The following is a 12,575-nucleotide window of genomic DNA, read 5'->3' as shown; positions in this document are numbered from 1 at the left end:
ATAAAGGATTTATATATATATATATATATATATATATATATATATATATATATATATATATATATATATATAATTCAACAGAATTCTAGCAAGTCTAAAAAAATATACAAATCCAAACTTTTGTCATGATTTTAGTATATCTCATAATATAAAAAAAAATTACAATGTATATACATACATATATTCTACATTAATATTTATATATTTTTATTTATAGGAATAAACATTTTTTAAGTCTCATGAGGATGTGGAGATCTAGTGGGCTTCAAAATCAATTTTCCAGTATCGTCACAACTCATATTAAAATCACCAAGCACATTTCTGGCTCGTTGAGTTATAATACTGGGCGCTATCACTCTTCTATGCACTCCCATCATAAATAATATCACTGCAACAATAATTTCTTGATACAATAATAATACAAGTTTATATGAAATATACGCAGATGTAATTTCTATACTTACCTAATATTATACTAGCCATTGTAAAGAATGGATGATTGCATAAACTCTGCGTGAAGGATACTGCTGATGTATTGGGATCTGTCAGCCAATGCCAGGCACCGATAGCGGTACAGATGGAAATTAAACCCAACAACACTGCAAGATTATCAAAATATATATTATTAAAGTGATCAGCAAGACAAAGAATTACAAGAGAGCATGAAAAACTCCGAATTGATTTAGTAAAATAATTCATTGAATATAATTAAGACAATAAATTATTATAAAAAAATTATAAATCAAAGAATATTTGTTATATTGTAGTAATTATAAATAGAATGCTACTATAGCTTCTGCGAAATAAAAGCTGCAATAAACGCATAGCAAAAGTAAAGAACATACTTCTCCATCGCGTCGTGGCTGGTTGTAGACTAGCAATAACTTCGGTGAGTCGCCTTTCAAAAGCTTTCAGGTCTGGAAGTAAAAAACAGGAATTAAACTTGAGAGACAGATAACCTGGAAATCGTCGAATCATTTATCCAAGAATTAGACAAATAGACGTAATTAAACTTTCTCTCCCGATCCATTATCTTTAATTTAAGATGATACGAAAACAGAGTCGTTAATTAAAAAATGTTTACATGTAAAGTGATATATTAATTACTTTTTTTAACGTTAAGCATTTTACCTTCACACACTGTCTGATCCAATGACATGATTGTTTATCGAATTAAGATATTCATCTGCCCAAAAAAATAAAAAAAAAAAAGTGCGATAAGTGATAATGATTGACGGATAAACAACGCACTGTATGTAAACGAGGAATAATCCATATTTGTGTCAGGAATATCAGAGGATAGAGACGGTGGTATCGTAAGGCCGATATTACATTTGTCGTACGACAAACATTTTAAGCATACTGATTGGCTGCAAAATAGAAAATTTCTTGATTCCCTAGAAATTAGCCAATCAATGCGCTTAAAAAATTTGTCGTACGACAAATGTAATATCAGCCTAAATCGTAACATAGGGGTGCCAACTTGACACATCCGCGGCGAACAAAAAAAAAAATTCTTGAAATAATCAATCATCTCGCGAATCTTAATGCGATAGATAATGTATATCGATACATTGTCAAAATTGATTATTGTTATACAGAGAGAAAGAGAGAAGGATTGGAAAGAATTAATAGAATATTATTTTGTAAAATTAAGTAAGTTTTTTAAAAAATTGAAAATTTCGTATAAATAAAGTTACATTTTTTATTAATTCTCGTCAATATTTTCTGTTTACTCTTTTTCTATTTTCATTATTATATATATATATATAAATTTACACAGCAAAAAAATATTTCCTTACTTTTTTATTAAATTCTAGCAGTACTCTTTTTGATCTTTTTATTTTTTGAAGAATAGCTTTTTCATCTCATTTCGTCATTGAATATAAATAATATTATTTCAACTACTTATCTCTCAAAAAACGAGATATTGACCGATAGCGGAAACTCGTCGCCTGCACGTCGACGGGAATGCGATCTCTGACCGCGAAACTGGAGGTCATTATCCCTTATAAGATCAATATTATCGACCCTGAGGAGACACGGTGTAAGGAAGCGCGACTCGCCTGGCTGATAGTTCCTATGGAAACGTGCGATCGAATCGTGACACCCATTCGCGTCGGCTTCTTCGGCGTCGTCCGGTTCGTGCCAGGTGAACTCGGGGCACTTGCATGATTCCTGCCGCAGTCTCACAAATATTGACATGCTGAGAAGCCGCGGTACCGTGTAAGTCTGAGGAAATTATTCGCGGAACTTTGCGCGACATCGGATTAATTTCGGATTATCCTCGATTATTATATTTTCAAGGAATCCGCGTTTCTTTTTTCGCGCTTTTATTCAGGGCGATAAGAAATCTTATAGGGTGTTGATTAACAATAGAGAAATTGGGTTGTTAGGGTAATTTCCGATTAACGAAAAGAATCGATTTATTCAAAATTCTCGACGGTGTACAATTGAAGAATTTAAATGACGGCTGACAATGTAGATGATCGTGTTTGAAATATTGGGAGAAAATAAAAGAGTTCTCTGTGAAAGTTTCTCATGATTGAATCTCGCATTGTCTTAATTTTATTTTAATCGAGAGAGAAATACATATAGAGAATTATTTTCCTAAAGTATTAAATTAAATTACACAAATATAAAATGTTTAATAATAAAATTTTTGACGATAAAATCGAAACTTTTAACAACAGACTCAAATATTTTTATATCGAATTATGACGCGATAAAAACTAATATTAAACGTTCGAATATGGAAAAAACGAAAAAACTTCAGTAATAGATCTTTTTCAGATATAAAAGTGTTTACACACAACACAGAATGATTTTACGCTAAAATATCAAAAATATATACGAGCGATTTTTTTAAAGACAATTTGGCGTGCAAACATCAAGTGATACGAAATTATATATATATATATAGTCTGGCTCGAAATTATATTGCTGATGAAGGAATTCTCGCTGACGGTTGCTGATTCCAACATAGGTAGGCAATTGAAAATGGGCAATTGTCATAGGTAAGGGTTTAGTTTAGAGTGTTGTTTTCTCTTTCGATCGCGTTCATCGTTGTTTTCGCGCGTTACGTCCTCCAACGGGAATCGCGTACGATTATGATCGGAAGAACATCGCTGGTAGAACAAAAGAGACTTCAATGGGCAAGGGAAAGGGGTACGTAAACTAACAACTGGTAATTTTAAGCAATTATAACGAGTAGAATTTTTACAGAGCGTTATTAAGGTTTCTGCGTCACCCAGTCGTAGCTCAAAAGACTTATATTATTATTATTATTATTATTACATTGTGCGCTCAATATATTATATATATTTAAACCTATAATAAACTATGTGAAAAAAATAATTGTATCTACACAAAATTTTCTTTTATCGATTCTATAGAAGAAATGGCTCGTCTCGCTGTTAATTGGGGTCCTTTAAAACCAAGTAGTAACTACAATAATCGAACCCACATTCGGTAAGTTCATCAAAACATTATTATATCATCATTACATATTGATTTTTTTAAAATTAAATATTAATTGTTTTATATAATATTAAAAAACATTATTTAGCCTCAATAGATTCTCTTAAATTGTCTTTTAAACTCTCTTTTAATTTATTAATAAAAGTATATCATACTTTATATTAGATAATTTAAAATTATTTAATTTATACGCGAGAAAAATTAAAATTTCTTCTTTCCGATGATATTTAAAACAAAAAAATCCATGACGCAGCACTTACTCGAATGACGTCAGATTGTCCTTGGAAGAAATTAAGGATAAGCCTTCCGCGCAATCCCTTCGTGCAAACGGACATTATGGAAGCACTGTCAGTCTGAAAAGTCTGGTGACGGAAAATTCTGGAAATGGCAATAACAATCTCAAGTGTCTCGACTATAACGGCGGTAGTTTGATTAATCTTCGGGATCAGATGGACGTGTCGCAAATCAGACGCAGGAGTCCCAGTTTGCCTCCGATTTTCAACAAGGAACAACAACAATACTTTTGCCAGCTGGTAAGCAGTTTTTTAATTGATTAAATTATATTTAAAAAATGATATACATATACATATTAAATAATAAATTAGAAAAATCACAGAGGGAATATGTCAATAAAATAAATAAATTAAATATCTATGAATATATCTTGGTAAAATAATCCTCTATCTTTATAAAAATAAAAGACAAATTTTTAAAATTTGTAAAAAAGAAGGTCAATATATAATTCAATATATAATTATTTATTTATTAAAAATATAGAATAATATCTAGAGCAATTTTCTGGATATATTTTAAATTATATCCAAGTTTTCCACGAATGATTGCCGAGACAATTATATTCCCATCTTTTATCGTGAAATTCCTTTTGGTATAAAATTGGAATCGATCGGACCATTAATAACTTTGCTACGTTTATATAGATAGAGGGTTTCGCTACGAATGAAAGGAATTGCCCGTGTTATCGTCACTTGAATAATTGATCGCTTTCCGAAAGTTTACTTGTATGTAGCAACGATGTCCCGACATAATCACATAACTAGTTAAAGTAATCGAATAATTAGATATGTATTATTTATACATCGAAGATATTGAAGGATAAAAACGAGAATTTCTTTTTTATCCTATACACATACACATATTACTCGCCACGTACATAATGTCCTTAGCTTATAGAGTTTATAAGAAAAACATTAATTTGTGCATCAAGACATTATTTAATTTCTTATTGCGAGACGCTTAGCAATTTCTATGATAGAAAATATAATAATATATACTTAAACAAGTGGAACGTGATTGCATCTTTACTTAGAAAGAAACAACTTTCATTCCAACTAACTCTCTAAATTCGACGATCCATTAAATTAACGATCGCATCTAATCACGATTTGATAAATGGCAAGCGACTCTCGATAGTACATTGCCCTTTCGCGAGGAAAAAGCAAAAGTAAGGCAGTCTGGTAAATCGATTCTTATAGCGGGATTAAAGTTCAACGACCTCAAGGCTATACACTTTGCTTTCAAACTTAAGGGTAGCGAACATTAAGTTCGTTCTCTCCGTCCCTAGTTAAAACCGTTTATGACGCAAAACATATACAAATCTATTCTATCGCGATTGTTGCGTTAAAACTGTTTGAACTAAATTATTCCGAAACTGAAAAAAATCGATGTAACAGTTCAATCTTTTTTAAGAGTTGAAAGGAATAATCTTTTAATAGAAAATTAATTTTTTAGATTAATCCCTTGATTTTTTAAAAAGGATGAACATTTAGCTCTTTTAATTATGTACAGTACTAATTATTTTAATTTATCGATTGTAAAGATTTCTACATAGAAATCGTGCACATGCGAGATAAATAAATAGATAAAAAATAAATTAATACTATGAATATTTATACAAATAATATCACTATGTAACCGCCTTGTATTTCGCTTTTATTATATTTGTAAATAGGCAAAAATAAGAAAGTAAAGTAAAAAGAAAAAGCTCGAATAAATAAATAGATAAAAAATGAATTAATTCTATGAATATTTATACAAATGTACAAATAATATTATTATGCAATCGCCTTGTATTTCGCTTTCGTTATATTTGTAAACAGGCAAAAATAAGAAAGTATTAAAGTAAGAAGAAAAAAAAAACTAGATCGTGCATGATTTATGTAGCGTACAGACATCTCCGACAGGCACGATAGTAATATTCCAGCCGCATATATACATACTTATATAGGACACGAAAGAACATAATTCTTCCTTTCACAAGCCGCGAAAGCCGGAACCTTCGTACTCGATCACGCGAGCACGCCTCCCTTCTGTTATTCGAGGGCGTTCTATCTAACTTTATCGTCTCGTATTACAGGAACAACAGCGTGATTTCGGTGTAGAGGGATCGCGATACCAGTCGCAGAGATCGCAGAAACTGGAACACCATCACCATCGGTCCAACGATCGTCGCGAGGCCCATAAAGAGCCGCCTCGTCATTACGGTTCACCGGGCGAAGAACGCGAAGGCGAAACTTCCGGTTACGCTAGCGATTCCATCGACGTACCTCAGGCAGGGCAAAGTGAGTTCTTTTGAATTTTAATATCTAATTATACAATAAAATTATATAAATGTCAAAAGAGACATATCATTATCAATAAAATTTTAAAAAATTTATTTGTAAAAGAAAATCTTATTTTTATGTTTATGCATATATATATATATATATATATATATATATATATATATATATATATATATATGTCTGTGTATGAGAGAGAGAAAGAGAGAAATATTAAAATGAATATATAAATAAATATAGCAAAATTTCTAGATAGTATTAATTTTAACATCTTACACACATGTGTTTGAGTGTGTTTCAATTAGTTTTAGTTTCTTTGTCAACAAAGCTTTTATATTTTTTTTTCAACTCAAGGTGTTCTAGCTAAAAGTAAAGCAGCGGGTAGAATGGAAATGACGGGAAAAACCTGGCAGAATCCTTATTGCACCACCCCAGAAAGTTCATTGCCACCCTCGAGGAGGCTCTCACCCGGTAGACTGGGCGAATTAAACAGGCCAAGGTGGGGCAGCGTCTGGGGTCAAGACGGAAGAAGCGATCCGCCGCCACCCTCTTGGCTATCAAGATTAGGACAATCGAGTCAAGTAATGTCTACTGACAATTTGTTGAATACCTTTGAAACTCTAAATCACTCAAGAGAATTTGAATCTACCTCAATTTTTATGATTTTTATGATTCAATCCTAGAAAACCAACATAACATATACATATATCGTCATATTCTATTAGCATTATGACGCTTTGACATTTTTCCTTCTTGATATATTGCGAAAAAATTCATATTGCTTATCTACCTATCTCTCTGTGATCAAGGTTTTAGTGATCAATCATGATAGCGCTAGCAGCCCGGACAGTTCGACAACTGGTTCGACCAGCTCCGACACCAACAAAGTATCTTATCTTCGGGGTCAAAATATCCCAGTGGGCGCGGACATTCTTCAAGAACGTGAAGCGAGACGGCAGAAAGCGTTGGAATTGCAAAATGCTATCAAGCAGCAACTTGACGAGAAGGACAGGCAGAGGAAAGAAGAGAAGGAGCGACGGATGAAAGAAGAAAGATTGGAAGATGAACGAATTCGACAAGAAAGAGAAAAAGAAAGGGAAAGGTAAAATAAATAAATGTAAAACAAAAATTTAAAAAATATAAATTAATTTAGTTAAAAAATTGTAATAGTATAATTAATTTAAATAAGAAATATGTAAAAATTCAGTATATATAAATATTTGCGTCATCAAAATATTACAAGTTTTTACTATATACAAATATATATAATATAATTCTTATATTTTTATAATAAAATAATCATACCTTTTCTTCTCAAGAGAAACACCATATTTTTTTAAAAATAATCTTCTTTAAATAAAATTGTAAAATCACACTCGATGAATTCAATTTATTGTATAGATTCGAAGAAGAACAACGGATATTACGCGAGAAGGAAGCGGCAAAGCTGAAGAAGGCGCAGGCGATGCGCGAGGTATTAGAGGCTGCTGAACGACTGGCCAAAGAAGAGCGGAAGAAACGGCGGAAGCGGGATGGGCACACCAACGAGGACACTGACGCGATGATACAGTCTTCCAACGAGTCAAACGCGACCATCGACGTGGATACACGCGAGGAAGAAAATTGCTCGCAAGCACAAAAGCAAAGTACAAACTTGACCACCGATTATCCCGTGGAGAAATGCAAAAGTCCGAAGGACGTCAAGGAGGCCGACAACTATCGCGAAAGCGAGTACGACAAAGATTCGCAGACGGGCTATTCGCAACCAAATTACGCGGACAAGTCGGAGGAGGCTATGCTGGATCTGAATCCAATGTCTCTTCAGGTTCCCGTAAGCAAGGACGTGGCGATCGTGCTGAGCGGCAGACTGGAGGATCCGAAGATCCTGAGCAGGGCGAATTTGCAACTGGTGAATCTGATGATGACGCCGAGCCCGCGTAGATTCGCGGATAACACCGCGGAGTATTTCTCGCTGGGCCTCAACACGATCAAGAGGAACAACGAAAGTCCTAGGAATCCGAGGAAATCCTCGAGGGACAGCGCCTCGTCGACCCTCGTGGAGAACAGGCTGTTGACGCCCAGCAAATACAGAATGATAGCCGGTCGGGACTTTGGCACGCAGACAGACGTAGAGTCCGATATCCAGGAACTCCGGGAGAAGCTGCAGAATCAATCGATCAAGGATCAAGATACCGAAGGGACAAAAGACCGGAAGGATACGACGAATGCCAGCCGAAGAAACGTTGAAAAGTGAGTCGCCATATCGCGATCTCAATGTCGCACTTCCGGGCTTCTTAGAGCCGAACGACGACTATTATATTCTCTCCTGCATGCAGTAGTACCTGCCGGTAATTATCGTTTTTTTTTTATTTCATAGCATACATAATTAGATGATAAGCTTGATGATCATAAGACGCTTTGTCGCGAAATGTCTGTCGATCCGCGCGAGGAAAGCACCTAGTAAGTGGAACGTTCTTAATCATTTTCTAAGAAAATATTAGAAAGCGTACTTATATCTTTCTTCATCTGTGACATTATTTACGATATTATTTTTTGTCGAGGAATTTATTCATTAAAGTTTGCTGCTTGTCTGAGGTCTGAATGCATCCGCTAAACTTGGCAAAAGCATGAATCTATTATCGTCTTGCCTCTTGGCATAAATCGCTTTAAAAATATTTCTTAGTAAAAATTACAATGAATCATTAATGTATGATTTTAATCGTTCATTCAAGGTCGATCAATGTAAGTCCAGGCGAGGAAATTTCCATAAAAACACTTTCGCGATCCAAATCGCAACCCAGAACTACCCTCGATAGCAGACCGCGATGGAACGCTAATCGGTAATATGAAAAAGATTATAATAAAAATTATAATTTAAACATAATTTTTTTTAATCAATCGCGAATATAAAAAATAATTAAAAACACTCTTAGCCCAGGTACACGATATCGAACGCAAAGTGAGAAAGATCCGCACTATCAGAGAAAATTAAGATTAAGAAGACGACAAGTCGAGTCTAGCGACGAAGGATCTAGGTAAAAAATTTTAAAAAGTATAATAAAAATTATAAACTCAAATAATAATTCAACAAAATAAAAATTAAAATATGCAATTTTAAATTACAAAAGATAAAGGACTATTGAGATATTGAAATTATATCACACATGCAATTAAATGAGATTAATAAATAAAGTAGCATAACTTTTTGTATAATACAAAAAAAAAAAAAGCTTTTGGGGATAAAACCTTTTCAAAACAATTGTTATAATATGGTGTTGTGTTATTTATCAAAACTTCATTCTAAGACGAGATTAATTTGTATCAGATCGCCATCTCCCGATCGGCGAAAATCGAAGAATCGGAACATTATCAGGCGTAAAGCGAAACTCGAGAATTACGACGCCGATCTATCGATGGACAGCCTGAATTCCATTGTGCCTCTACGAATCGACAAAAATGGCAAGATCAATATTGAGGATCGTGCTGAAAAAAAGATACGATCGGATAACGCTTCTTGCAATGTGAACCGTGCAAAACGATCGAACAACGATAATTCCAATGTCTGGTGCGGTCAAGAGATCTTATCAAAGCTGTCGTCGTTGAGAAGCGTACGCAATCAAATGATATTATGATAAAGCTATTGAAAATAACTATTTGAAATGTAATATCACTCTAAGAAATAATTGTTACAATATCTCTCGATATTCTCGTTTACTTCGCTATTATTTTTACATCAATTAATTCCATCGAAAATATCGTAAAATTTTAGGGAAAGCTTGTCAATTTTTAAAGATTGACAGATATTTAGTAGCTTTAGAGTTTTCTTCAAAATATATGTTTACATATTTCTTTTTTTCCAGGGACTTTTGATGAAGCAAATCGAGTGGGATTCCGAGCGATGTCTGGTCTCACCCGCTGCGTCCGAAGTCTTTTAAATGCCCGCAGAATTTCGTTGTTTCCTTTCGTTTTTCTTTTCGTTTGTATAGAAAGTGAGATCGAGTAGAATGCAAAAGGGGTTCTCACCGAGAAACACGTTGTTTACTTCGTCAAGTGAACAACAAGAGGTATTCAAACGCCTTTCTCGCATTACAGATTTAGATAATGGCCTTTCAACTGGACGATCTGCTGAAGGACGATAAGAAGGATGCGAATTTGATACCCGATTTGAGCAAGGCAACCTGTAATTCTTACGAGGAGTTCCGGCGACTTAAGGAACAATGTCCGGAGTTTAAGATCAAACCGGAAAAGGTCCGGCTCTTCTAATAACAATACATTATAGGAATTACAAATTGAATTACCATATATGAATATAGAAAATTTCTACAAAATTTCATGCCCTATGTATGTGTAATGCCCTTATGTAATACTTATACGTTTATATTGTGAGATAAAAATGAAAAATCTTATTATTATATTGCGGGATTTAGTAATGGAAATGTTAGAATGCACTTGATAGTAATTGGAGAAAATTACACAAAGGTAAAAAGAGAAGACATCAAGGTCCGCGATAAAGATTTTTCCTGGAAAGCGACCAAGAAAGAGCTCAAAGCTATCGGCAGAGAATGGACTTGCGGCGATCCAGTCCCACCTGATATGAGAGAATTGGATCTACAAGAGCTGCAACAAGTCGCCATCGATTGGCGAATGCTGACTCCCATCAGACCAAAACTTCGTCAAGACGAAGAAATGTTTTCGAGATTGGTGAGGATTATATAATACCATTCGTTTAAAGATATTAATATTCCTAAAATGTAACTACTTAAAAAATATAATTATTATTATTATACAATTTTCTTTATGTTTATTCTAATTCTAAAATTTTATGCGTGAAAATAAAATGCTGTTTTTTTTTGTTTTTTTTTTCCCTTAATTTTCTGATAAATCCTATGTTATAAGGTGGAGATGGGCAAATTAGAGGCGAAGACCATAATGAGAGAACGTCGTTCGCCGACAAGTCCTATTAGACGAAGTAAGAATCGCGCGGGGATAATCGAAAGCAGCGTAAAAATCTGCAGGGAATGCGGCGAAGAATATTGTTTCGGCGAATTTTGCGGAGATGTCCTCTACGACTCCTTCGTAAGGGTGGCCGTTGCCATTAAGCAGCCAAAAATTAAAATATCCGCGGACACCGAGGCGATAATCGCCAACATGGAACGTAAGAAAAAAAAGAAAAAGAAGAAAGGGAAGAAGCGGGTCAAGAACAAGAACAAATCGTCTAGAAAGTCCGCCAGATTGTTGGTCAAGCGAGGTAAAGCGAGAAGATCGATAACGGATCTTGAAATTAAAACTGTTAAAACGAAAGATAGTCGAGAACAAAATGAGAAACCGGTGAAACAATTTAAGAGAAAATGTAGTAAGTATACAAAGAAAGGTCTTTTACGCAAATAATGCAAATATATAAAGTTATGATATTAATGAAAAAATTTGGAAATCTGTAAAAATTTCTTGCACGTGCTCTAAAAATACCTCATACATCCAATTGTACATGTAGATTATTCTTATTATATAAGAAGCTTTTCGATAAATATTTAAAAGATATTAATAATTTATATATAAAAAAAACATGATATGAAAATATTTTAATCAAGTAAAACGGTAATTATACAAGCGGCACCTAAATTTTTGATGTAATCTATACTTAAGAAAATATTTGAATAAGATATTATAAATAAGTAGATACGAAGCGCATATATATATATATATGAGAATATATAATTAACTAGAACTAGAATATTACAAAATACGCGCCGTTGAAAAATTAAACAAATGAGAATACGATTGCTTGATAAATAAAAGGAAGAATCAACTCGAAATGCTTTGCATTTTACTATTTGTCTGTGTATTCTATGATTCCTCGATATAGGTATATACAAATCGGATAGGCGCAATGTGTGTATGTGAATGCTCCCAATTAAATGCTGGAAAAATATAACTTTTATTCACTTTGTGTCTTTCTTCTCTCTCTCTCTTTTTCTGTCTTTCTTTACTTTATCTTAAGACACATTCCATAATTCTCATACATTTTTCCATAGATATCACAACCAAAAAGCGTATCCTTACGAGAAATGTTCCGTTCGTCGAGCGAGACAAGTGCAAAAAATATATATTTATGTATATATATAATATATCTCTTGCATCGCACAAATATATAGAAATATTTCGATTATATATATATATATATATATATATCATAATTTCAAGAATATGAACGCATAATCGTAATTACTCGATTTATATGAGCAGAATATTTCTCATCAATTTTATATCTTTTCCATTGAGTTTGAACGCATACGTTTTATTTGTCATATTCTCCCGGTTTGCATTAATACGCTCACACGCATAGTACTCTGCGTTGATACCACTGCTTAAACATATACGCATTTTGCACGAAATATATATGTATATTCTGCACAAACACACACGCACAAACACACATATACAATAAATTTAATATTAATTTGTCACATGTGTTATGATTGCAACAATCGATAGTACTCTGCGTTGATACCACTGCTT

The 12,575-nt window shown here is 33.5% G+C and overlaps 3 protein-coding genes across 4 annotated transcripts; 2 read left to right on the top strand and 1 right to left on the bottom strand.

The window, feature by feature from the left end:
• Window positions 1-80: 80 nt before the first annotated feature.
• On the bottom strand, window positions 81-1,321 carry Cnep1r2 (CTD nuclear envelope phosphatase 1 regulatory subunit 2). 2 transcript variants are annotated; one of them, XM_070312490.1, is made up of 4 exons: window positions 1,252-1,321; window positions 846-917; window positions 465-599; window positions 81-388 (listed from the first exon to the last, which is right to left on the bottom strand). In XM_070312490.1, the coding sequence occupies exons 1-4, from the start codon at window positions 1,274-1,276 to the stop codon at window positions 231-233; spliced, it is 390 nt and encodes a 129-aa protein (XP_070168591.1). In that variant the 5' UTR covers window positions 1,277-1,321; the 3' UTR covers window positions 81-230. The 2 variants fall into 2 exon arrangements, with proteins under 2 accessions (XP_070168591.1, XP_070168590.1); XM_070312489.1 differs by lacking the exon at window positions 1,252-1,321 and adding an exon at window positions 1,132-1,245 and having other exon boundaries at window positions 84-388.
• Window positions 1,322-2,149: 828 nt separating this feature from the next.
• On the top strand, window positions 2,150-10,238 carry LOC138942355 (myb-like protein X). The gene is made up of 13 exons (XM_070312526.1): window positions 2,150-2,226; window positions 2,794-3,168; window positions 3,396-3,471; window positions 3,734-4,013; window positions 5,855-6,059; window positions 6,414-6,640; window positions 6,869-7,161; window positions 7,461-8,309; window positions 8,792-8,899; window positions 8,993-9,094; window positions 9,385-9,667; window positions 9,920-10,048; window positions 10,152-10,238. Exons 2-12 carry the CDS (start codon window positions 3,111-3,113, stop codon window positions 9,992-9,994), a joined length of 2,556 nt encoding a protein of 851 aa, XP_070168627.1. The 5' UTR covers window positions 2,150-2,226; window positions 2,794-3,110; the 3' UTR covers window positions 9,995-10,048; window positions 10,152-10,238.
• On the top strand, window positions 10,158-11,655 carry LOC138942356 (uncharacterized). The gene is made up of 3 exons (XM_070312527.1): window positions 10,158-10,307; window positions 10,539-10,760; window positions 10,956-11,655. The coding sequence occupies exons 1-3, from the start codon at window positions 10,161-10,163 to the stop codon at window positions 11,445-11,447; spliced, it is 861 nt and encodes a 286-aa protein (XP_070168628.1). The 5' UTR covers window positions 10,158-10,160; the 3' UTR covers window positions 11,448-11,655.
• Window positions 11,656-12,575: the final 920 nt, after the last annotated feature.

Source organism: Polyergus mexicanus, unplaced genomic scaffold, assembly GCF_030449975.1.
Source record: "Polyergus mexicanus isolate NDT 795.1 unplaced genomic scaffold, iyPolMexi1.0 SCAF_22, whole genome shotgun sequence".
In the NCBI taxonomy this organism is placed as follows: Eukaryota; Metazoa; Arthropoda; class Insecta; order Hymenoptera; family Formicidae; genus Polyergus; species Polyergus mexicanus.
This window is presented reverse-complemented; position numbering and strand designations above follow the sequence as displayed.